The following is a 26,810-nucleotide window of genomic DNA, read 5'->3' on the forward strand; positions in this document are numbered from 1 at the left end:
TGTGGTTTAGGTTAGCTACAACTACTTGTCAGAATTTATGACTTTCAGGTGGCTTCTTCTATCGATCTTTAGACTCATTAGAAATTTCTGAATAATAAGCTATTCCTTTCATAAAGAAGATATCAATCATTCGTGTATACTCCCTTATTCCTTCCTTCAGTACATCCCATCCATGTACATGTTTCCCACACATGTGTGAAATTTGTCCCTGACACAAATGCTGATTATAGAAGCGAGATAGAAGTAATTAGGCTAAACAATTTCTTTTTGTTCCAGTTACAGGACCCTTCATTCCTCCCTTTTTAATTTTGTAAAAGAATGTGTTCTGTTACTTGGTGACCAATGACATATATTCCTTTGTTATAGTCAGAACATTGGCTGGCTTATGGGGTTTATCACTACTTACAGAGGATGCTATGACCATCATCCCTGAGATGGTAGAAGCAACTGTTCTTTGGATAACAGGAATCAAACATGGCAAAACCAGAAGACCTCAAAAAGCTAACACAACCAGAACTTTGCCAATCACCAAAGATCTCTCCAAGCCAGCTTGCGTCCAAGGCATCTGTCCAGGTTTCTGAAGAAGCTGGGTGTATTTCCTCAGCATGCAGGCAGCAGTGTGTAAAAGGAAAGCCAGAAACCCCTTGTTCTGTTCCCCCCTCCCGGAGCACAGACAGACAAGCAGGCACGACTCGCAAGAGTTAATGCTACAGACTTTAATTAATTGCCTACTGATAAGGCCTTGGCAGAAAATAGGCTCGTTACCTCAAACTTCAGCTGGAATGAGATAACGTCCAAGCAAACAGTCCAATCAGCAGATGTACAGAACCGTTCCCAAGAATTCAGACCAAGGTTTCAAAGAAGAAGCAGAGTTCCAAAGACGTGACCAGAAGCTGTTTAAACTATTGTTCGTCACAAAGTTCTGAGAGCAGCCACACCCCCTTTATACCTTATGGGGTGTGGCTCAATGACTCAGCTACTCCCTGGCCCTCCTACCCAACCTACGTTGCTGCAGACGCTTGGCCCTTCGTCTTTCTCGAGGGTCTAGCCATGACTCATCTTCGCTAGACTTCTGCAGCTGTTTGAGCACTGGCTGCTCTTCTCGGGTTCCCGATGGAGATGGAGGCCTTGCCAGTGAGGAGGGCCCCTGAGAGGGAGGCCTTGCCAGTTCCTCCCCATCATCTTCAGAGTCCTCGTCCTCGGTTAGGACAGGCGCGGGGATTGGGGCCACAAAGCTATCCCCCACCGCAGGGTCTGATGGTTGGGATGCGGTCGAGATGGGAATTGTTCATGGAACACCCGCACGAGGTCAGGGGCGCGAACTGCGGAAGCGTCGACCCAGGAGAAGTCTTCAGGCCCGTACCCCTTCCACTTGACGAAATATTGGAAATGCCCCTTAAGCCACCGGGAGTCCCGAATACTGGCCACCTCATACTCTGCTGAGCCATCCTGGCTGGGTGTAGGCGGTGGAGCAGGAACCATCAGGCGTCGGAGGGAACACGAGTGGCTTCGGGGACCAACAGGGATTGGTGGAAGACTGGGTGGATCCGCATGGAGCACGGGAGGGTCAACCAGTAAGCCACAGGGTTGATGACCGCTTCGATCGGGAACGGGCCGATGTATCGATGGTCCAGTTTCTTTACCGGTCAGTCGGTTGGGAGATGCCTCGTGGACAACTACACTCTATCTTCGACTGCCAGTGGTGGGGTTGCCCGTCGGGAGCGGTCGGAGAACCATTTATAGTCCTCCTTGGCCTGGATCAATTGGCGCCGTACCAATTGTTGGGCTGAATGCAACTCAGACAGGAAGTCCTGGGTCTCAGGAACCAAGGAATCTGAGGGAGCCAGAGGGAAGAGCCGAGGATGGTACCCCACGTTGGCATGAAACGGGGTGGTCTGGGTGGAGGTGTGTTGGGAGTTGTTAAAGGCAAACTCCGCTAGGGAGAGGTAATCGGCCCAGTTGTCCTGCTGCTGGTTCATGAAACAGCGCAGGTACTGCTCCAGGATGCCTTCTATCTATTTCCCACATTAAATCATCTCATTAATAATACAGTATCCCCAGCACCATTAATAATACAGTATCCCCAGTACCATTAATAATACAGTATCCCCAGTACCATCAATACCATTATATATATTGTCTGGGTTAATCAATAAAGCAAACGTATTCATATTTTTTTCTTTTGGGTCTAATTTTTTAATAGTAAACAAATCCTTACTTTCAACTAATTTCCAATTTTAAATTTAATGACCCAAATTCCCCTTATCTCAACTTCTCACTTTAACCCTCTAATTAGTAATATGAAATCCCCTCTAATAAATCAAAACCCCAATTTTCTTCAGCCTCGTTCTGACTTTCTTTCTTTGCCAACTAGCCTCCCATGTCAATGCTTTTAGATAATCAAATAGATCTCCCTCTATTATTATACATATTATTTGAAATAAGGGAGATCATTTAGTTGCCAAATATTCAATTTCTTTTATTGTTTAATTAAATTAGTCCTTCCATTGACTATCATGTTATCTCATTTTTCTTATCCACTTTTTCCCTTGCCTTGCATTTCATTTCTTTCTTCATTCATCCTTGTTTCATTCATCCCTCTTAATCCTTTTTCTAGTTTATTGTTTATTACATAGGGAATACACCTCAGGAAGATGTGCTTGCAGGGAAGAGACAAGATGGCGACACATTAGCAGCTCCTGTAATAAAAGTTCTGGCTTGTGACAGGCCTTATCTCTTCTGGCTTACCTCTATGACCCAAAAATTGTCATTCAGAGGCAAGAATCTGGACTAGCCACAGCAATGATACTGGGACCCATCAATCCATAGGAATGAACAGAGAAAAACTAAAGTACTAATTCTCCTTTAACCGCAAGACCTGAAGATTCCAATGGTTTGAAGAGATTATTCTGGATTTGTAGGTGACAATGCAAGAGGGGGGAAAAGAGAGATTTAGCTATAATTAGTGAAAGAAAGAATGTAGATGGAGAGAAAAAAGGGTTTAAAAAGAATTGTTTACCTCTCTGCTCTTTTCAGTCTTACTGTCCAGTTTAACACAGAACTGACAATTAAATAAAAAGCTTCAAACATGAGCTTCTCAAATCCTTCCAAAAACTTTCACGTTAATACATTTTTAAAGCAACTAAAGAGTTTAATTCATGAGTATAATACATGACTCGAACATAACCACAGCATTGATATTTAATTTTATTTAAATCAAATTTAGACTTCTTCTCAGCCCTGATCACACTATAGAATAGCAAAATGCTTGAAAAAAGATTGCACAATCACTTGTGGGGCTTCTGGTCATTCTGGCTTCGTTTTTGAGAGAGGAATTCTTCATCGTTCCAGCTCTTCCCAGACGCTAAACATTGATGGGCATGTAACAATTCCCTCATACATCTTCAGGCCTTGGAATGAATAATGTTCCCTCTTTCTCCATAGATACTGGATGACTCAGGTCAACAAAACATGACAATTGGGGAGCAGGAAGCGCATATCTAAAAAATAAAATAAAATGAACCTATACACACATAAATTCAAAAACTTATAGATAATAATTATAATGGCACATGCCCATTGTTTTTATTTTCGTTACTAAATTCATCTCTCTAGGCTTCTAAGTTAGAAGGATGAAACAGACAAAAAACCCCAACCCTCTTTTCAGAATTCAGTCTGTGTAAATTGGAAATCCGTAGACTGAGCTCTATAATTAGCATACATTCTCACCCAAATGTATGTTTGTTTTGGGAATTGACTTCTCACAAGTAAGAGTATGGTGTCGGCCGAAGCCCTTTCCACACTTCATTCATTTATATGGCCTCTCTCCCGTGTGGATTCTTTTATGGGAAATAAGATGACCCTGTCGGGTGAAGCCCTTCCCACACTCCATGCATTTATAGGGCTTCTCCCCTGTGTGAATCCTTTGATGGCATGTACGGTCACCGCTTGTCCTGAAGCCTTTTCCACACTCCATGCATTTATAGGGCTTCTCCCCTGTGTGAATCCTTTGATGGCATGTAAGTTCACCGTTTGTCCTGAAGCCCTTTCCACACTCCATGCATTTATAGGGCTTCTCCCCTGTGTGTATCATTTGATGGGATGTAAGTTTATTGTGTTGACTGAAGCCCTTTCCACATTCCATGCATTTATAGGGCTTCTCTCCTGTGTGGATTCCTTTGTGGGAAATAAGAACATTATGTCGGGTGAAGCCCTTTCCACACTCCATGCATTTATAGGGCTTCTCTCCTGTGTGGATCCTTTGATGGACTGTAAGATGACTGTTTGTTCTGAAGCCCTTTCCACACTCCATGCACTTATATGGCTTTTCCCCTGTTTGGAGTCTTTTATGGGAAATAAGAACATTATGTTGGGTGAAGCCCTTTCCACACTCTATGGATTTATATGGCTTCTCTGCTTTATGAGTCAATTGATGGGATGTAAGATGACAGTGTTTCCTGAAGCCTTTTCCACATTCTATGCACTTAAATGGCTTCTCTCCTGTGTGGATTCTCTCATGGCATACTAGATTACCATGTTGGGTATAGCCCTTTCCACACTCCATGCATTTATATGGCTTCTCTGCTTTATGAGTCAATTGATGGGATGTAAGATGACAGTGTTTCCTGAAGCCTTTTCCACATTCTATGCACTTAAATGGCTTCTCTCCTGTGTGGATTCTCTCATGGGATACTAGATTACCATGTTGGGTGAAGCCTTTTCCACACTCCATGCATTTATAGGGCTTCTCCCCTGTGTGGACACTTTGATGAGATATAAGATTACAGCTTTTTCTGAACCCCTTTCCACACTCCATGCATTTGTACGGCTTCTCCCCTGTGTGGATCCTTTGATGGGATGTAACTTCCCAGCTTGTTCTGAAATCCTTTCCACACTCCATGCATTTATATGGCTTCTCTCCTAGGTGGATCCTTTCATGGGATGTAAGATGACCTGGTTTCCTGAAGTCCTTTCCACACTTCCTGCATTTATATAGCTTTTCCCTTGTGCTTATCCTTTTATAAACAGACTTATTTCCATCCTCAGTGCATTTATTTGGCTTCTCTCCCATGTGAAATCTTTTCTGTGACATAACTGAACACTTTTCTTGAGAAAGTGTGAAAGTCCAATTGTAATTTTTTCCATTGTCTTTGGATATATAATCTTGTCCTTTGCCTTGGGATAGATAGTGCTCATTTATATCTGTTATGTATTTGAATTGTCTTAAACCTTTCCCAATGTATTTTTTCTTTATTTTTCCTCGTTGATCAAGGATAGCATCAATGGAAGATGAGCTATCCTTATTCCATTTATCTGAAGTGTTTCCTTCCTGCCTTTGGAATCCTGTCTGAATTGCAGGCTTCTCCATTACGTCTCTTTCTTTGAACACTTTCATTAATTCTCCAGCGACTTTATTGTCATTCTCATTATCACCTTCAAAGGAAAAGAGAAATGAAAGTGATAGAAATGTTAGGGAAAAAGATCACCCTGTCAGAAATCATATTACAGATAATCCCTGAGTTACAAACCTTCCGTTAGCAAACGTTCGAATTTATGTAATAATCACCCAGTAGTGTTTACGAAAAACTCCTGAAATTACAAATGTTTCCACACTACGGCAGTATTCACCCTTACGAATGACCGCAGTAGCACTGCACAATTCACCATAGCTATTTCCTCCACCCACCCACCCCAGTCTCCCTAGACACTAGGCCTTTGGATATGCACCTTTGCTTTCTTGGCTGATCTAGGCCTTTGGTGCTTTCATAGAAAATGGAAGCCTAAAGTAACGCAAGATCACGTGCGATCAGTAATGTGAGATCTCACACTACTGATTTTGAATGATCTCACAGTAGTTTAGGCCTCTTTCTCTTCAACAGAGAATGGAAGGTTCTGATTGCCTCTGGAGGCCCAATCTTGGCATCAGAGGCCTTTTCCAGGCTGCTGCCCAAAAAGGAGGCCAGGGGATCTACAGGAGTCCACCGGCAGAACAGAAAACCAGGGGCAGTGGCCATGTGGCTCGAGTTCAGGGTGGGGGAGAGCAGGAGATAGGCACCACAAGCATTGTGAGAAGTCGGGCACCCATTCTCTGGAAAAGAGGATGGGTGCCTGAACTCGCAAGATATTACAGCACACAGGAGCTTCCATTGACTCTCCTATCCTTGTAAAGCAGGAACCCGGCAGAGAGGAGATGGATCTTTCAACGTAAGTCAACCTGCCACGGCAGAAATGGAAGTGGAAGCATGAGATATCTTTGTGAATCGTGGAGGCCTTGGGGGCCTGTTCCATCACTAGGCCCCCCATGGCCTTCCCCTCCCTGAGATACTTCATGTGCAAATAATGAACCGCCTATTTGCCCATGCATTCAATTAGCAAATATGTGGGTGAAAGAAGGTGATATTCTTCGAGGTACAAGATTTATTCCCATGAATTTTTGAGTTACGAATGGGCAGTCTCCATTATATTCGTAACACGAGGATTACCTGTAATTGCCTTCAGGTATTTTGCCAGATTCCAATATATTGTATATTTGTATAATGGTTTGGTATAGAAATGATAATATCACTATTCGTGAGGCATAAAACTTGTAAAAGGCTGTGCTGGACCAGTATGTAACTCTGGTACATTATGTAGCTAGATTAGGAATTAAGAACTGTGTTAGAGCATTTAGCATTTAAAAAGTTAAACGCTGTCTCCTTAAGAGATGGCCTCTGGGAAATGTAGTCTAGTTGTTAGTCCTATATCTAGTCAGTGGGAGGAGCTTCAAAGTTTATTACAGGCTGTCCTGCATATGTGCCACGGTGTCTAATCAAGCATCATGCAAGCATCTATTGGCATCCGTAACCATGCCTAGCTGAGATGGGGAATTATTCCTTTTTACCTACGAGAATGGACAGATATGACTATGACCGGATGTATCTACTGCAAAGTAAGTCCCTGCTTAGAATTCCTGGACAATAAATATTTGTTTAAAACCATTTTCATGGAGTTTATGCTGTCTGGATCAGAACTATAATGCATCTCGGTTCACGGTTCCAGAATAAAGCCATTAAGTCAAAAACGTGAATGGCAATTCTTGATAGGACTGATACAGATGCATCTGGGCCAAAATATTTGAAAACTGTTTGGTAAAGTTTAGTATTACTGCAAACCAAGGAATTACTTTGTTACTAATATGTTTAAATAGAAATAGAAAAACAAATAAAGATTGCCATTGACCTATTTCCTTAATAGGAGCAGTCAAACAGCATGACTTTTCCTTCTCCCTCTGAGGAGAGGATATCTATTTGGAGATGATTTCATAAGAAGTAATCCGTGGCATCTGACTACAAAGTGTCTTCCTGAACTGCCTGACTGCAGAATAGGAAACCCTTACCAAGAGAGGCCACGTTCTTATAATTATCCAGCATGACTTCCCAATGCAGCATTTTTTGGTGAGGATCCAGCAGAGACCACTCCTCCTCTGAGAAATACAAAGCCACCTCCTCAAAGGGCAGAAGACCCTCCTGAAAGGAAAAAAAGTACAGAACAGATTGAGGAGGGACTATAGGATCTATCCTATTGTTTAGAAATTCCCAAAGCAAAGCTATGAACTAAGGTAAATGGCTATGCTTAGTAGGATTCCATAGTTTAGGTGAGAAAGTGGACAGAAGAAAAAACTTTTGATTGAAGATATGTTTTAGACAGGTTTCATCAACTTGAATGATTTTGTAGGATTTTCAGTGCAATTCAGTTAAGTAACCCCAATTTCCTTCTGGATCAACCTCAAGATCCTTCTGGATTTACCAAATAACCAGCCAGCCAGCCAGGGTCAATTCATCCATCCTCAATCAAAAGGCACTCAGTGTCAGGAGACAATCAATTAGCAGGTGGCCCTTGGAAAACCCACCAATCAGTGACATTAACTTGTTTAACCTGGGTTTAAAGGCATAAATGTCTCTGTAGAGGAAGGGATTCTTTGTAGAATTTTATGAAGTGGCTAAGAAGGAGCCATCCTATTCATCCTCAACGCCTTCATGAAAGAGCTGGGAGAGATCAGCCATGGATCTGTGTTGTGTGCCATCAATATCCAGAGACTCTGCCCCTCCTTCGATTGCAAGGAAACTGCTAGTAGTCTGAGCCATTGACTCGACAGTAAATAAGAAAATGGAGAACATTTTTTGAGGAAGGCATTTCTTAGCCTTTGCAAAGCTGGATAGTTTGGCCTCCAAATCCAGGCACAAATCAGGGGATTAAAAGGTATTTTGCAAGCCAATAGGGCCTTGATTATATGCTCTTTCAGAACAATTTTTATTTGGAGGCATTTTTATATGGCCACTGTCCTGGGATTTTAAAAATCTTTCTTCTTAATCACGTATTTTCTTATCAATGATTGTAAATAAAGCTTTTAAAAATGTTAATATCCTGGTGTGAATATTTAAATACTTTTGAGGATCCTTGCACAAATGCAACTCAAAGAATTACACAAATAATGGGTGCCATGAAAATATCTGTAAAACATTATTTACTGAAAAGTTGGGAGAATAATTAGGGGAAAGAGTTTTGTTTTTAAAGTAGTAGTCTTAAAAAAAAATCCTAAAAAAATCCCCAATCAAAAGCTGAGGGGACAATGGAAGAAGACAGTAGAGATAGTCTTCAACTTACAACAGTTTTTAGTGATTGTTCAAAGTTACAACGGCACCGGGAAAAATGGCTTATGCCCAGTTTTCACACCCACGACTGCTACAGCATCCCCGTGGCCACATGACCAAAATTCGGGTGCTTGACAACTGACTCATATTTATGACGGTTCCAGGGACCTTGGGTCATGTGATCACCTTTTGTGAAGTTCTCAGAGCAAAGTCAATAGGGAAGCCAGATTCACTTAACAACCATATTACAAACTTAACTGCAGTCATTGACTTAACACATGTGGCAAGAAAGGTCGTAAAATGGAGCAAAGGTCACTTAACAAACGTGTTGTTTAGCAACAAAAATTTGGGTTTCAATTGTGGTCATAAATCAAGGACTACCTGTACTATGTACATCAGCTGATTTCCCGAGGGAAAAGGAAAATACAAATCTAGTAAATGAATGTTCTTCTCTTACCTGAGCTGGAGGTTCAATCACGGTTTCCGTTCCCCCAAAAGAAAACGTCAACTTCCTTCTATTCTTCCCTGTGAGGGAGATAGAATTTCAAGAAGCATAATTAATGAAATGCTATAGAAGGGAAAACACAGAAGGTAAGAAAGTTAGGATTTATCAGAGGAGTGGAAGGACCTTATTGTTACCTCTTGAGGTGTCCTGATTTGGATCTTCCTGAGAGATCCTCCTGAAAAACAGTTCTTGAGGGAGATTTGAAGGATGCCTCATTCTTTCAGGATCTCTGATGTCCATTGTAAAGCACTTGACATAGTATGAAGGAGAAAAGCATTAATGGTCATCAAACATCATGAAGTGGTTTTTTACTGCAAAGCACTCAGTATCGATCAATTAGGCTGAGAAGTAAGAAATAAATAGCTCTGCAAAATCTTTTCTTCTAGAAAGGATAAGCAACTATAGAAAGATTAGTGAAGCATCTCCACATAGTATAAATGCCAGAGAACTCTGGTAAGGAGGTATTAAGAATTTGAATACATTGATCCAATGGCAAAGAATTTTGTGTATAATATAATGCCTGAACAACAGGAAGATATTTGGGTGAAAACTTTAAAATTTCTATTAAATTATAATTTGGAACAATTTTTTTTATAAAATGATGTATCAATTCTATTTAATGCATGATAACCGGCCAAAGATGTATAAAGGAAATTCAAATACATGATCAAAATATAAATGTAAACAAGAAACCTTATTCCATTTTGGTGGACAAACCAAAGAAATACTGGTGTAAGATTTATATTTTACTGCAGAAGATTCTCAAAGTGGGTATAAAAACAAAACCAGGGACTTTAATAGACAGAGATTGAAACATAATCTCAAACTTTGCTGTTATATATGTTGAGAGCATTAAGAATGCTTTTTGCACAAAAACGGAAGGATACATTAATTGCCATAATGGAGAAGTTGCTGGAAAAACTGACAGACCTAGCAGAGACGGCAAAATTAACTGCTTTAGTTAAAGAAAAGAACACATCCAACCTTGTTTCTACTTGGAAATCACTTCTGGATCTTTTTCTTGGGATAAAAAAAATGAAATTTAGAGTTTCTTGTTATAGAATGGCTAGTTCTAGTACATATTAAGGATGTAAAAGTAGAAGTCGGAGGCTTTTATTTGACTGCGGGGGAACCTTTACCTTTACCTTAAAGAGTCAAAGTCAATTATTTTCCTTTTCCCCTTTACCCTATACGTCTTTCTCTTCAATTCCCCCCAGTTCCTACTATTTTCAGTTTTTTGTGTTTTATATCTTGATAAGCTTAATGATATTTTTAAAAGGAAACAAAAATTTGAACATATGATTATATCCAAGTCCTTCTGGGATCCCAAGAGGAAGTCCTCTTACCTGCAACTCAGCCTGCTCCTTCTTCTCCTCTGCCTGGCTCAGGAGGAAGCCTTCCACCAGGGCCACCGCCTGGGAGCTGCTCTCTGCTCCACACTCCCGCACCCAGCTCTCCATCTGCAGGGGCAGAATGGCCAGGAACTGCTCCAGAACAACCAGGTCCAGCATCTGCGCTTTTGTGTGCTTTTCTGGTCTCAACCATTGGCTGCAAAAGTAGTGCAGTCGGCTGCAAAGTCCTCGGGGACCCTCATCCTCCTGATACCGGATGCTCCTAAAATTCCAGGACTGAAGTGGGGAAAGGATGGTTCCATCGTCCAGGATCTTCTGGCCAGTTCTTGCCCAGATCTCCTCACCGATTCTAGACTGAACACTGGAAGGGCCTTTTCCAGTTCCCCCATTTGCTAAAGGAAGGCTCGCCATTCTTTCTCCGTCCTGTAACACAAATCCAAATGAGTTCAAGGAAACCAAATTCTTTTTCATTCATAGCAATGTTCATCTAGCCATGGGAATCAGAACAAGCCATTAACCCTCTTTGCCAAAGAGATAACTTTGTCTCTAAAGAAGATGAAGGAATGACCTCCTTTTGCATCTCTCTGATAGAAAATAAATTCCAACAACTAGAAAGTAGTGGATTGGATCGTTCATCGATACTCAACCCCATACAGAAGGAAGTATTTTTCTGACCTGGTAAACTGATAACTTCAATAAGAACATTCAGTGTATTTGGCATTTTGGATCATTTCTATTTTTTTTACTCACAAGGAAAGACTTGCTTTTTAAAAATATAGATCTACATTTACCTATAAGCAGGGTTCAGGCAGCATACAAAAACTCAGAACAGGTTAACAAAGCATGAACATTCAATTCACAAAAAATGTAATGCCATTCAATTGACCCTGGCATAGGATGCTCCATTTCTCTTCCTTCACACAGGAAGGCAGGTTCACACAATATGTCCTAAGCACAAAAAGGTCAATCAGATCCAGGGACTCAATTCACATGAACCACAAAGGCTTAAATGCACAAAGCTTAACATAATGATCTGTTTACCCCCCTAAGACAAACTGAGCTGCAGAGGAGTCAAACCTAGTTTACTGTCATCCAGCACAGAGTGAGAACGTAGGCATAATCTTTTGCATTTTCAAACCTTATTTCCTCCTTGAGTTTTGCCATGCAAGCTCTCCCTCTACTCAGGAGCTTTCCCAAGAAATGGGGCTGAAGGACGATCTAGGTCCCCTCCTTTCCTTTCTGGCATCTGGATTTCTTCCTGAGGGCAACGTACGTGGTCTAGACTAGCACACACAGAGAGAAACATACACACAAACACAGACAAACAACCCCCTTTGTCACCTGTGCCTCTTTCCTTCAAGACTTTCTTGCAGCCTCTTTAACCGCCTGCGAAGTTCAAACTGCGAGTCCAGCATCCTAGAAAGGCAAGGCTTACTAACGTCACTTCCTTCCCAACCGGCCACAGCGGCCCAACGCTGAAGTGCGTGGAGTCCCTTTCTCTTTGCAGAGGCCGCCCTCTGGTGGACTTTCTGTGAATGGAAAGCGCTCCTGGAACAAGGAGAGACGGAGCATTTCCCATGCGGGGGCAGGAGGGGGCGCTCACGTTTCCCTTGATCAGGAAGCCGCCTCAACGTGCTATAGGCAATGTTACACTTCAGAAGAGTGTTGTATTTAATGTTTATGGTCACTCACACTCTCACAGCCCTGAGAAATAGCCACACTTTCACCCACACTCTGAGGCACAAATGGTTCTTTAAAATACAGGGAGACTCAGTGAATTTAAAATAACAGACGTTTACTGGTACAACATATATATTTGTTCTCCTTCACATGTACACGCTCATCCATACTGACCTAAGCCCTCGACTAGGCTGGCTGGCACTAGCCAGAAGGACAGAAGCTGCCAGCTGCCAACTCTAGATGAAGAGGAATTCAAAAATTTTGTGTACTTCAGGATCCTTTCCCTCCAAAAAAATCCTTTCTTTTTGCTGATTCATCAGATGACAGTTATTCTTGTTGATTTTCAAGCCTGGTAGCTGTTGATGGGATTTGGAGAAAGCTTTCATATCAGCTCTTGTCCAATTTCTTTTGTCTGGATTGAGTGACATTTTACTTTTTTTCCTTAGTGACTATGTTGTTGTTGTTAGCTGCGAAGTCGTGTCCGACCCATCACGACCCTATGGACAACATTCCTCCAGGCCTTCCTGTCCTCTACTATTGTGTAGTGGGTTCTGGAATGCAGGAAAGATGCCAGGCAGAGGAGTACAGCATAGCAGCTCTTTATTGGTGGTAGAAACTGTACTGAAGGATAGGGGTTACCTGTGCCCTATTTGTACCTGTCCAGGTACACTTCCAGCCAATAGATTTAAACCTGGTGTTAAATCGAAACAAAAATTAGAATGTGCAGAATGCCTTATACAAAGGTGGCAATGCACAAAGGAAAGTGTACTGGGACCTTTAAGAAGCAAACAGTAAAAGGCAAACTAACTTGACTTGTATCATAACTATATTTTTACTCAGACAATATAACACAAAACAAAAACACAATTAAATATAGTCCAGTTTTCAATCCAAGGTCAGTAACGAAGAATCACCGTTGAATAACAGTTCAGAAGTAAACAAAATCAAAGTCAAAAAATCCTCACCAGTTAAAAGTCAAATATCAATACACACAGTAACAAGTCAGTCAGAGAAAAAACACTAGAGAGAGAGTAAGTCTAACATCTGAAATTCATTTATGCTGAATAGAATTAGTCACATCCTTAGGCCATTTCATTTCTTAAAGGTACACAACCATATTATGTATTTCACCCAAACCAGGTTAGGACTTTATTTCCTAACACCTGGCTTTCCCACTGAGAGACCAGGTACACTTCCAGCCAATATATTTAAACCTGGCTTTCCCACCGAGAGTCCAGGTACATTTCCAGCCAATAGATTTAAACCTGGCTTTCCCACCAAAATGCTACTCCCAGCCGCAGCAGTTTCGGCCCAGCGCCACCTGGTGATATTGGTAGAGCCATTGCTTGTTATGTTATTAAACCCCATACATAACACCCCCCCCCTTCATGGATTACTGCCTTGTCGTGGCGAAGGGGCTTGCGTAATTCAATGAAGCTATGAGCTATGCCGTGCAGGGCCACCCAAGACGGACAGGTCATAGCCGAGAGTTCTGACAAAACGTGATCCACTGGAGAAGGAAATGGCAACCCACTCCAGTATCTTTGCCATGAAAACCCTATGGACAGTACCAAAAGGCAAAACGATATGACGCTGGAAGATGAGCCCCCTCAGGTCGGAAGGCATCCAATATGCTACTGGGGAAGAGCAGAGGGCTAGTACTAGTAGCGCCAGAAAGAATGAAGCAACTGGGCCAAAGCTGAAAGGATGTTCAGCTGTGGATATGTCTGGTGGTGAAAGGAAAGTCCGATGCTGTAAAGATTTTTTCTCCATAGGAACCTGGAATGTAAGATCCATGAATCAAGGAAAGCTGGACGTGGTCAAACAAGAGATGGCAAGACTGAACATCAAGAGATCATCCCTGACTGCTCTTTAGAAAGCATATTTTAATTTCTTGGCTACAGTCCCCATCTGTAGTGATTTTGGAGCCCAGGAAAATAAAATCTGTCACTACCTCCATTTCTTCCCCATTTATTTGCCAGGAATTGAGAGGGCCGGATGCCATGATCTTGGTTTTCTTAACGTTAAGTTTCAATCCAACTTTTGCACTCTCCTTCTTCACCCACAACAAGAGGCTCTTTAGTTCTTCACTTTCTGCCATTAGAGTGGTATCATCTGCATATCTTAGGTTGTTGATATTTCTACCGGCAATCTTAATTCCAACTTTTCATTCATCTAGCCCTGCCTTTTTCATGATGTGCTCTGCATATAAGTTAAATAGGCAGGGTGGCAGTATACAGCCTTGCTGGACTCCTTTCCCAATTTTTAACCAATCAGTGGTTCCGTGTCCAGTTCTCACTGTTGCTTCTTGGCCCACATATAGGTTTCTCAAGAGACAAATAAGATGGTCTGGTACGCCCATCTCTTTAAGAGCTTGCCACAGTTTGTTATGATCCACACAATCAAAGGCTTTAGCATAGTCAATAAAGCAGATGTAGATGTTTTTTCTGGAACTCTCTAGCTTTCTCCATCATGCAGCGTATGTTGGCAATTTGATCTCTAGTTGTTCTGTTTCCCCCCTCCCCCGCCGAGATACAAACAGACAGACAAGCAGGCATGACTAGCAAGGGTTAATGTCTTTGGCTGTAGTAATTGCCATCCGATAAAGCCTTGGCAGCAAAATACAAGCAGTCTGCCAAAATAATCTTGTTACCTCAAGTGTCCGCTGAAATGAGATAACGTCCAAACAAACAGTCCAAAAAACAGAAATACAGAAATGTTGTCAAGAATCCAGACCAGGGTTTCACACAAGTAGAAAATCCGACAGAGTTCCGAAGACGTGACCAGAAGTTGTTTGAATGATTGTTATTCACAAAGTCCTGAGAGCAGCCACACCCCCTTTTGTACCTTGTGGGGTGTGGCCCTCCTACTCTTCTTACACTGCTGTAAACACTTGGCTCTGCATCTTTCTCAGGGATCCAGCCATGATTCATCTTCACCACTCCCCATTTGCTGCAGCTGCTCGGGCTCACTCCCAGCCTGGCTATTCACAGGCTGCTCCTGTTGGCCTTCAGATGTAGATGGAGGCCTTGCCAGAGGGGAGGGTCCCGGAGAGCGAGGCCTTGCCAGTTCCTCCCAATCATCCTCAGAGTCCTCTTCCTCAGGTAGGACAGGCTCGGGGGTCGGGGCCACAACACTAGTTCCTCTACCTATTTGAAATCCTGCCTGTACTTCTGGTAGTTCTTGATCCACATACTTCTGGAGTCTAGCTTGTGGGATTTTAAGCATAACTTTACTAGCATGAAAAATGAGTGCAATGGTGCGATAGTTTGAACATTCTTTGGCACTGTCTTTCTTTGGAATTGGAATGTAAACTGATCTTTTCCAATCCTGTGGCCACTGTTGAGTTTTCCAAATTTGCTGGGAAATTGAGTGTAGCACTTTTACTGCATCGTCTTTGAAGATTTTGAATAGCTCAGCTGGAATACTGTCACCTCCACTAGCTTTGTTGTTGCTCAGCTTTTCTAAGGCCCACTTCACTTCACATTCTAGGATGTCTGGCTCGAGGTCAGTGACCACCTCGTGGTTATCAGGCAGGTTAAGCTCATTCTTGTATAGTTCCTCTGTGTAGTTTTGCCACCTCTTCTTAATTTCTTCTGCCTCTGTTAGGTCCCTGCCATTTTGGTCCTTTATCATGCCCATTTTTGCATGAAATGTTCCCTTCATCTCTCCAATTTTCTTGAAGAGATCCCTAGTCCTCCTAGTCCTGGTCTTCCATTTTGCCACCCCTCGCCGTGGAGGTACGGAGCCAACTAGATGGTACCGCCCCAGACGCCTAATGGATCCTGAGAGATTCCAAGCGGCGCTGGGGTCTCCACCTGCCTCCATTGCTCACAGCTCGGCGGATGCCTTAGTGGAAGCCTGGGAAAGGGCAGCCACTGAGGCACTCGACCGGGTTGTACCCTTGCGGCCCCTGACCCGGCGCAGATCCCAGCGAGCTCCATGGTTCTCCGCGGAGCTCCGGGAGATGAAGCGGCGGAAACGGGGCCTAGAGAGCTGCTGGAGGTCCAGCCGATCTGAACCCGACCGATTGCGGTTAAGAACCTACATTAGGTCTTATCTCGCTGCGATGAGGGAGGCGAGGTGTAATTACTTCTCTACCCTCATCGCGTCCGCAGACAATCGCCCGGCCGCCTTGTTTAGGGTGACTCGCTCCCTTCTTAATCAGGAGGTGAGGGAGGATCCCTTGCAGGGTCGTGCCGAGGAGTTTGGTCAACATCTGTTGGATAAAATCGCTCGGATTCGGACCGGTTTGGACTCCAGCTGGGCAGAGTCTGACGATCAGGACACGGGCGGTCTTGTCAATGTTATCTGGGAGGAGTTCGATTCTGTGACCCCTGATGAAGTGGACAGGATTATGGGGAAGCTGAGTTCCACCACATGCTTATTGGACCCGTGCCCTTCTTGGCTGGTTTACGCAGCTAGGGAGAGGACACGAGGCTGGCTCCAGGCGGTTATATCTGCTTCTTTGAGTGAGGGTTATTTCCCCACCGTCTTGAAGGAGGCGGTGGTGAGACCTCTCCTCAAGAAGCCTGCCTTGGACCCAGCTGTATTGAACAACTTCCGTCCAGTCTCCAACCTTCGCTTTCTTGCGAAGGTTGTTGAGAGTGTGGTGGCGCATCAGCTCCCTCTGGTCCTGGATGAAGCGGATTATCTGGACCCTTACCAATCGGGTTTCAGGCCCGGGCACAGCACGGAGACGGCATTGGTCGCTCTGGTGAATGATCTCTGGAGGGCTCGGGATAGGGGGTATTCCTCTGTCCTAGTCCTATTAGACCTCTCGGCGGCTTTTGATACCATCGACCATGGTATCCTGCTGCAGCGTCTCAGGGGATTGGGAGTGGGAGGCACGGTTTTTCAGTGGTTCTCCTCCTATCTCCTGGGACGCTCGCAGTCGGTGTTGGCAGGGGGGGAGAGGTCGACCCCTAGGACTCTCGCTTGTGGAGTTCCTCAGGGGTCGGTCCACTCGCCTCTCCTGTTCAACATCTATATGAAGCCGCTGGGTGAGATCATTCGTGGTTTTGGAGTTGGGTATCATCAATATGCTGATGATACCCAACTTTTTATTTCGACCCCAAACCACCCCAGTGATGCCCTCGCTGTGATGTCCCGTTGCCTGGAGGCGGTTCGGGTCTGGATGGGGAGGAACAGGCTTCAACTCAACCCTGACAAGACTGAGTGGCTGTACATTCCGGCTTCCCGAGACACCTGGGATGTTCCACCTCTTTCTATGGGGGGTGAGCTTTTACCCCCTGTGGATAGGGCTCGCAACTTGGGAGTCCTCCTAGATTCACGACTCACTTTGGAGGATCACATAGTGGCCGTGACTAGGGGGGCTTTTGCCCAGGTTCGCCTGGTGCGCCAGTTGCGGCCCTATCTGGATCGGGAGGCCTTGTGTACGGTCACTCATGCGCTCGTGACCTCTCGCCTAGACTACTGTAACGCTCTCTACATGGGACTTCCCTTGAAGACTACTCGGAGGCTCCAACTGGTACAGAATGCGGCCGCGAGAGTTGTCTTGGGAGTTTCCCGGTACTCCCATGTTACACCTTTGCTCCGTGAGCTGCATTGGTTGCCAGTTGTCTTCCGGGTAAGGTTCAAGGTTTTGGTTATGATCTTTAAGTCCCTACATGGCATGGGTCCGCGATACCTCGAGGACCACCTGCTGCCGGCGTCGACTCCCCTCCGCCCTGTGCGCGCCCACAGAGAGGGCCTCCTCAGGGTGCCTCCTGTCAAGGAATGTCGACTGGTGGCCCCCAGGGGGAGGGCCTTCTCTGTGGGTGCTCCGGCGTTATGGAATCAACTGCCGGTCGAGCTCCGGATGGCATCAGACCTCCGATCCTTCCGTCGCGGGTTGAAGACCCATTTATTTGAACTAGCGGGTCTGGCCTGATGGGGGTACTTGGGTTTTTATTGGTTTGTTTTAGTATTCTGGTTTTAACTTGGGCATTAATTTAATTATTTTTTAATGTTTGTATTGGTGTTTATATTTATGCCCTGTGAACCGCCCTGAGTCCCTTTGGGAGAAGGGCGGTATAAAAATCTCAATAAATTAAAAATAAATTAAATTCTATTGTTTTCTTCTATTTCTTTGCACTGTTCATTTAAGAAGGCATTCTTATCTCTTCTAGCTATTCTCTGGAATTCTGCATTCATTTGGGCGTATCTTTCTTTTTCTCCCTTGTCTTTCGCTTCCCTCCTTTCTTCAGCTATTTGCAAAGCTTCCTCAGATAGCCATTTTGCTTTTTTACATTTCTTTTTCTTTGGGATGGTTTTGGTTGCTACCTCTTGTACAATGTTGCGAACCTCTGTCCATAGTTCTTTAGGCACTCTGTCTATCAGATCTAATTCCTTAAATCTATTTGTCACCTCTACTGTATATTCAACAGGGATATGATTTAATTCATAGCTGAGTGGCCTAGTGCTTTTCCCTACTTTCTTCAGTTTAAGTCTAAAGTTTGCAACGAGAAACTCATGGTCTGAGCCACAGTCAGCTCCTGGTCTTGTTTTTACTGACTGTATAGAGCTTCTCCATCTTTGGCTGCAGAGCACATAGTCAATCTGATTTTTGTGTTGACCGTCTGGTGATGTCCATGTGTAGAGCCGTCTCTTGGGTTGTTGGAAAAGAGTGTTTGCTATGACCATCGTATTCTCTTGACAAAATTCTATCAGCCTGTGCCCTGCTTCATTTTGTACTCCAACACCAAACTTGCCTGTTATTCCAGTTATCTTTTGGCTTCCTACTTTAGCATTCCAATTCCCCATGATGATAAAAGCATCATTTTTTGGTGTTAGTTCTATAAGGCACCGGACCTTCACTCCTTCCGGCACGGTCTGAAGACCCATTTATTTGAACAAGATGGCCTGGCCTGATGGGGGATGTTAGGGTTTTTAATGGGCTTTTATATTGTTACTGTTTTATCTGGGCAATTATTTAATTCTCTTTTAATTTTTGTAGTTTCTATTTATATATGCCCTGTTCACCGCCCTGAGTCCTTCGGGAGAAGGGCGGTATACAAATTTAATAAATGAAATGAAATGAAGGTGCTGTAGGGCTTCATAGAACCGGTCAATTTCATCCTCTTCAGCACTGGTGGTTGGGGCATAGACTTGGACTACTGTGATATTGAATGGTTTGCCTTGGATTTGAACTGAGATCATTCTGTCATTTTGAGTATTCTATCCCAGTATTGCTTTTCGTACTCTTTTATTGACTATGAAGGCTACTCCATTTCTTCTGAGGGATTCTTGCCCACAGTAGTATACCTGATGGTCATCTGAATTAAATTCACACATTCCTGTCCATTTTAGTTCGCTGATACCTAAGATGTTGATGTTCAGTCTTGTCATCTTTTATTTGACCATGTCCAGCTTCCCTTGATTCATGGATCTTACATTCCAGGTTTCTATGGAGAAAAAATCTTTACAGCATCGGACTTTCCTTTCACACCAGATACATCCACAGCTGAACATCCTTTCAGCTTTGGCCCAGTTGCTTCATTCTTTCTGGCGCTACTAGTACTAGCCCTCTGCTCTTCCCCAGTAGCATATTGGACGCCTTCCGACCTGAGGGGGCTCATCTTCCAGCATCATAGCATTTTGCCCTTTGGTATTGTCCATAGGGTTTTCATGGCAAAGACACTGGAGTGGGTTGCCATTTCCTTCTCCAGTGGATCACGTTTTGTCAGAACTCTCTGCTATGACCTGTCCGTCTTGGGTGGCCCTGCATGGCATAGCTCATAGCTTCATTGAATTACACAAGCCCCTTCGCCACAAGGCAGTAAGTCATGAAGGGGTAGTGACTTAGTTCCTTCTTACCTATTGCTAAGATGAGAACTTAGAACGCATCTCTTCCTTCTTCAGTTCAAGAGCCCTCCCTTTGCACTGGAAGAATCTGGACACTTATCCTGGCCCTTTCTGGATCTCTTTCCTTCAAGAGTTCTGCGCAGCTCAAATGCTTTAGAGAGTGAATACAGCATGCTAAAGAGGCAAGACCCAAACGTCTATATTTAAGCACAATTCTGTAGAAACCACACCCCTGTATAAAGGTAATGGGGATCAAAGGAACAGACACAAAATGGAATATAGTGTTCCTTGTACTCAAGAGGGTCACAATAATGCTCTCTTGGTTCTGCATCCCATAAAAGAGATCAGTGGGAAACTCTTGACAGGCTTTCAACATTCTGTTATTATATCTTACAACAATATCATAGAGCCCCAATAGGCTTTGTGGTGCCCAATTCTTGGCCTTGCTTGCCTGAAGGGGCTGGTATCCTCCAATTGCAGAGATCCTTCAAGGAATTGAAATGGTATAGGGTTTCCTGCCTGAGCAGGGTGTTGGACTAGATGACTTCCAAGGTCCCTTCCAACTTGTTGTTGATGTTGTTGTTGTTGTAGCTAACGGCTGCCAGCTCCTCAGACAACCCATCTCCAGCGCCGCCATTGGCTTCCTCTACGGTGGCAATAGGTTGCTTTAAACCTATTGGCCACCGCCTAGAGGGCAGAGTATAAATTGCTGCATTCGCAGCCCTGTTCTCAGTTCAGTTCCTGCAAACAATAAACAATGATCTTTGCTGAACTCACTATCCTCTTCTCGTCATTGAAGCAATGAACCCAGTATCTAACACTGGCGACGAAGGTGGGATCCTGCTCCTCCAACTGAGCTGAAGAGTCACTAGGGGAGAGGCCGAGCATGCCTGGCGGGAAAAAGCAATTTCCCCCACCCTACAGTCGGCCTAGCATAGCCACGCTAATGACCACATGCCCAAAGGAACGGTCCCTGGGCAACATCTCCGCTACTTGCAAGCGGTGAGGCGCTCCGACCCTCTGCTTCTTCCCCGAGGTTCCGGGAGCGAGGATGTGCAGCCTCCTGAGCTCCGGCTGGTGTATCTGAATGCCAGGTCCGTGGTTAACAAAGCTCCCCTCGTTAGGGATTTAGTTGAGGGTGAGCATGCGGACCTGGCCTGCATCACGGAGACCTGGTTGGGCCCAGAGGGTGGGGTCCCTTTGGTTGACATCTGCCCACCAGGCTTCCGGGTGCTGCACCGGCCTAGAGCTCAAGGTAGGGGTGGGGGAGTGGCAGTTATTATTAGGGAGACCTTATGTCCGCGGGAGACCACCGTTTCTCAGATAGTCGGGTGTGAGTCTCTCTTTGTGAGATTTGGTTCTGGGGCGCAGTTGGGTTTGCTGCTGACGTACATCTCGCCTAGTCGTACAGCGGCAGCCCTGCCCGAGCTGCTTGATATCCTCTCAGGGTTGGTGGTTGAGTTTCCCAAACTTATAGTTTTGGGAGACTTCAATCTACCATCCCTGGGAGGCTCATCTGAGCTAGCTCGGGAGTTCATGGCTTCCATGACGGCCATGGACCTGACGCAAGTAATTTCTGAACCAACTCATGAGGGAGGCCACACTCTTGACCTGATTTTTTTATCTAGACGGTGGTTGGATGATCTTGGTGGGGGCTCTCCATTTATTATGCCCCTGTCATGGACCGATCATCATCTCCTGCGGATGGTCTTCCGTTTTGCCACCCCCCGCCGTGGGGATACGGAACCAATTAGATGGTACCGCCCCAGATGCTTAATGGATCTTGATAGATTCCAAGCGGCGCTGGGGTCCCCACCTGCCTCCATTGCTCACAGCTCGGCGGATGCCTTAGTGGAAACCTGGGAAAGGGCAGCCACTGAGGCACTTGACCGGGTTGTACCCTTGCGGCCCCTGACCCGGCGCAGATCCCAGCGAGCTCCATGGTTCTCCACGGAGCTCCGGGAGATGAAGCATCGGAAACGGGGCCTAGAGAGCTGTTGGAGGTCGAGCCGATCCGAACCCGACCGGTTGCGGTTAAGAACCTATATTAGGTCTTATCTCGCAGCGATGAGGGTGGCGAGGTGTAATTACTTCTCTACCCTCATTGCGTCCGCAGATAATCGCCCGGCCACCCTGTTTAGGGTGACTCGCTCACTTCTTAATCAGGAGGTGAGGGAGGATCCCTTGCAGGGTCGTGCCGAGGAATTTAGTCAACATCTGTCGGATAAAATCGCTCGGATTCGGACCGGTTTGGACTCCAGCTGGGCAGAGTCAGGCGATCAGGACACGGACGGTCTTGTCAATGTTATCTGGGAAGAGTTTGATTCTGTGACCCCTGATGAAGTGGACAGGATTATGGGGAGGCTGAGCTCCTCCACGTGTTTGTTGGACCCGTGCCCTTCCTGGCTGGTTTATGCAGCTAGGGAGAGGACACGAGGCTGGCTCCAGGCGGTTATATCTGCTTCTTTGAGTGAGGGTTATTTCCCCACCGTCTTGAAGGAGGCGGTGGTGAGACCTCTCCTCAAGAAGCCTGCCTTGGACCCAGCTGTATTGAACAACTTTCGTCCGGTCTCCAACCTTCGCTTTCTTGCGAAGGTTGTTGAGAGTGTGGTGGCGCCTCAGCTCCCTCTGGTCCTGGATGAAGCGGATTATCTGGACCCCTACCAATCGGGTTTCAGGCCCGGGTACAGCACGGAGACGGCATTGGTCGCTCTGGTGAATGATCTCTGGAGGGCTCGGGACAGGGGATATTCCTCTGTCCTAGTCCTATTAGACCTCTCGGCGGCTTTCGATACCATCGACCATGGTATCTTGCTGCGGCGTCTCAGGGGATTGGGAGTGGGAGGCACGGTTCTTCGGTGGTTCTCCTCCTATCTCCTGGGACGTTCGCAGTCGGTGTTGGCAGGGGGGCAGAGATCGACCCCGAGGTCTCTCGTTTGTGGAGTTCCTCAGGGGTCGGTTCTCTCGCCTCTCCTGTTCAACATCTACATGAAACCGCTGGGTGAGATCATTCGTGGTTTTGGAGTTGGGTATCATCAATATGCCGATGATACCCAACTTTTCTTTTCGACCCCAAACCACCCCAGTGATGCCCTCGCTGTGATGTCCCGTTGCCTGGAGGCGGTTCGGGTCTGGATGGGGAGGAACAGACTTCAGCTCAACCCTGACAAGACTGAGTGGCTGTGCATTCCGGCATCCCGGGACATTCAAAATGTTCCATCTCTTTCTATGGGGGGTGAGCTCTTACCCCCCGTGGATAGGGCTCGCAACTTGGGAGTCCTCCTAGATTCATGGCTTACCCTAGAAGATCATGTAGTGGCCGTGACTAGGGGGGCTTTTGCCCAGGTTCGCCTGGTGCGCCAGTTGCGGCCCTATCTGGACCGGGATGCCCTGTGCACGGTCACTCATGCGCTCGTGACCTCTCGCCTTGACTACTGTAATGCTCTCTACATGGGGCTTCCCTTGAAGACCACTCGGAGGCTCCAACTGGTACAGAATGCGGCCGCGAGAGTTGTCTTGGGAGTTTCCCGGTACTCCCATGTTACACCTTTGCTCCGCGAGCTGCATTGGTTACCAGTTGTCTTCCGGGTGAGGTTCAAGGTCTTAGTTATGATCTTTAAGTCCCTACATGGCATGGGTCCGGGGTACCTCGGGGACCACCTGCTGCCGGCTTCAACTCCCCTCCGCCCTGTGCGTTCCCACAGAGAGGGCCTCCTCAGGGTGCCTCCGGTCAGGGAATGCCGACTGGCGGCCCCCAGGGGGAGAGCCTTCTCTGTGGGTGCCCCGGCTTTGTGGAACCAACTGCCGGTGGAGCTCCGGACAGCATCGGACCTCCGAACTTTCCGTCGTGGTCTGAAGACCCATTTGTTTGAATTGGCCGGTCTGGCCTGATGGGGGAGTTGGGTTTTAAATTGTCATTTTAGATTGTATTATTGTTTTTTAATTGGGCATTGATTTAATCTTTGTTTTAACTTTTGTATAGTATTGTATTTTTATTTATATGCCCTGTGAACCGCCCTGAGTCCCCAGGGAGAAGGGCGGTATATAAATTAAATAAAACATAAACAAACAAACAAACAACAGATGAGCAGGATGCAAAGACAATGAGCCCCAGCCGTGAAAACCAGCAGAAATGGCCAAGGTCAGAAAGCTAGAAAAATTCGACATAACTCACCCAGAAAGATGGTCCTCATACCTATCCAGGGTTGAGAACTATCTTTGCATGAATCAAGTTGCCGAGGACAGCCTGAAGGCCACCACATTCCTGTGTCTGTGCGGCCCAGCCACGTTCGACATTGCAGAGAACCTGTTCACGCCAACACCATTGCAGTCCGTAACATTCACGGACTTGAAGAAGCTCGGAGACCACTTTCAACCCAAGCTGTTGGTAATTGCTTGGCACCATGCATTCAGCAACCAGGTAAAACTGCGTGTGAATTCATCATGGGCTTGAGGCAGGCCGCATGCCTGTGCCAGTTCTCCAACATCGAAGAGACAAGACTGGCTTGTCTGCAGTCTCCGGAATTGGGAGCTACAGTAAAAACTCTTCGCCAAAGAGACTCTGTTGTTCCCAGACTCGCTGAAGGAAATCACGGTGGACGAAGCCGCCGGTGGGGCTGTATGAGCCATGTGGCCTGCCAAAACTGCACAACACAAGGAAGCCGTCCACCATGAAGATGCCGAACAGACAGAAGACCCTGAAGATGACACAGAAGTCGACAAGCTACAAAGACACAACAACCAACAGCGTTACAGCGACAAGCAACAATGGAAGATTTACAAGGCAGATCCCTTCTTTAAGTGCCCAGGGTGTGGCGGCCGCCACCAACACTTAGACTGTAGGTTCCGGACAGCCACGTGCCAGGCCTATGGAAAGACTGGCCACATTGTGTCCATCTGCAGAGATTGCCAGAGGGACCAGCCATTGAATCACCAGTCGGACATTCCGACCTGGAGAGGTATGGGGTCCTGGGTCAGTATAGCATGGGATTTTGCTCCAGCCACAGAAGCATTTGCCGCACAGGAGCTTGCCACCTGATTAAGCCAAAATGTAGACTTCAGGTGGAGCTGCAAGGGGTCCCTTGCAAGATGGAACTGTACACGTGCTCTACCGTTTCTATTATTTCACTTGAGACATTTAATTTTGTCTGTAATCACAGAAAGAGATGGGCCAAGATGAGGCCTTCCGACATTATACTAACTGATTTCCAGAAAGCCACAGTAAAGGGTGAGGCCATACTAGCCGTTAAATTTAAGGGGTTTTCTGGGCACCTGGACGTTGTCGTAGTAGGGGGTCAGTGAACGAGCCTGATCGGGCTCTATTGGTTTGATACACTAGGCATCCAAGTAACCGGAATCGACAGGATGCAAGTCGCGAGTCTAGCGATAGTATGTGAGGAATTTGCAGATGTGTTTAATTCAGCTCTGGGGACATACACAGGCCCGCCAATAACATTTAAACTAGTTCCTACTGTAGTGCCAGTTAGGAGTAAACCTTGTAGGGTGCCATTTGCTCTTAAACACAAGACAGATGCTACGTTAGATAAACTTGTTGAACAGGGCATTCTGCAGCCAGTAGATGGGGGTGAATGGGAGACCCCAATCGTAACGCCACTAAAAGCCAACGGGAAGGTCAGAATATGTGCCGATTATAAATGCACAATTAACTGTGCACTCAAACAGCATGCATACTCAGTCCCAGTAGTAAGCCACATTCTGGCATCCTTACAAGGTGGCACCATTTTTGCAAAATTAGATTTGGCTCAGGCCTACCAACAGCTCTCTATTGATGAGGCCACAGCCACAGCATAGACAATTGTAATGCACAGGGGGGCATTTAAAGTAAAGCGCCTGCAATTTGGAGTCAGTGTTGCATTGTTCAGGGCATTGTGGAATGGATGCTCAAGGGCATTCCAGGAGTTTGCACTTATTTTGATGATGTGCTAATTGCCAGTGAATCCACTGAGGTGCTAGCAAGGAGGCTCAGAGCCGTCCTTCAAATGCTGCGCAAAGCAGGCCTGAAGCTTAAAAAGAATAAGTGCAGTATTGAAGTCCCTTCAACTGAGTTCTTGGATTTCCGTATAGATGCTGACGGCATCTACCCTGCTGAGTCTAAAGTAAAGGCTATTCAGATGGCACCCAGCCCCAAAATGAAGGGAGAGCTGCAGGCATTCCTAGGCCTCCTAAATTTTTACCACACGTTCCTTCCTAACAAGGCCACAGTGGCAGAGCTGTTACACTGGCTCTTGGACAAAAATGCTGCATGGAAGTGGACTAGTGTTCACGAAAGAAGCTTTCAAGAATGGAAGGCACTTCTGTCAGTCAGTTCCATGATCACGCACTTTAAGGAATCGATGCTGATATGCATAACTGTGACGTGTCCCCATACAGGGTGCGGGCTGTCCTGAGTCACTTAGTGATGGAACAAGTTCCAATTGCTTTTTATTCGAGGACACTGTCCTCCGCTGAGCGTAATTACACTCAAATTGACAAAGAGGCACTGGCCATAGTAGCTGGAGTAAAAAAATTCCACAACTATTTATATGGCAGGGACTTCACGGTCTTTACAGACTGTAAACCACTATTGGGGTTATTCACTACAGTCAGACAAGCACCCCACATCTTATCCCCTAGGATGCTAAGATGGTCCATTTTTTATCGGCTTACAGTTTTAAGCTAATTCACAAACCTGGCAAGGATATAGGCCAGGGGTGTTCAAACTCGGCCCTTTTATGACTCATGGACTTCAACTCCCAGAATTCCTCAGCCAGCATACCTGGCTGAGAAATTCTGGGAGTTGAAGTCCATGAGTCATAAAAGGGCCGAGTTTGAAGACCT

General features: G+C 45.6%; 1 protein-coding gene across 1 annotated transcript; it reads right to left on the reverse strand.

Moving 5' to 3' along the window:
• Positions 1-3,190: 3,190 nt before the first annotated feature.
• Positions 3,191-11,392, reverse strand: LOC310636285 (uncharacterized protein). The gene is made up of 6 exons (XM_083355982.1): positions 11,374-11,392; positions 10,482-10,910; positions 9,270-9,384; positions 9,088-9,155; positions 7,376-7,505; positions 3,191-5,433 (listed from the first exon to the last, which is right to left on the reverse strand). The coding sequence occupies exons 2-6, from the start codon at positions 10,896-10,898 to the stop codon at positions 3,809-3,811; spliced, it is 2,355 nt and encodes a 784-aa protein (XP_083212108.1). The 5' UTR covers positions 10,899-10,910; positions 11,374-11,392; the 3' UTR covers positions 3,191-3,808.
• Positions 11,393-26,810: the final 15,418 nt, after the last annotated feature.

This window comes from Vipera ursinii (assembly GCF_947247035.1).
Source record: "Vipera ursinii genome assembly, chromosome: 2".
In the NCBI taxonomy this organism is placed as follows: domain Eukaryota; kingdom Metazoa; phylum Chordata; class Lepidosauria; order Squamata; family Viperidae; genus Vipera; species Vipera ursinii.

Excerpts from the sequence above, each read along its gene's own strand:
- LOC310636285 (XM_083355982.1), bottom strand. The coding sequence starts at position 10,898 with ATGGCGAGCCTTCCTTTAGCAAATGGGGGAACTGGAAAAGGCCCTTCC. Across the intron at positions 7,506-9,087 it reads TGATTGAACCTCCAGCTCAG|GAGGGTCTTCTGCCCTTTGA; the intron begins GTAAGAGAAGAA and ends TTTTCCTTTCAG. Across the intron at positions 5,434-7,375 it reads TAAGAACGTGGCCTCTCTTG|GTGATAATGAGAATGACAAT; the intron begins GTAAGGGTTTCC and ends TTTCCTTTGAAG.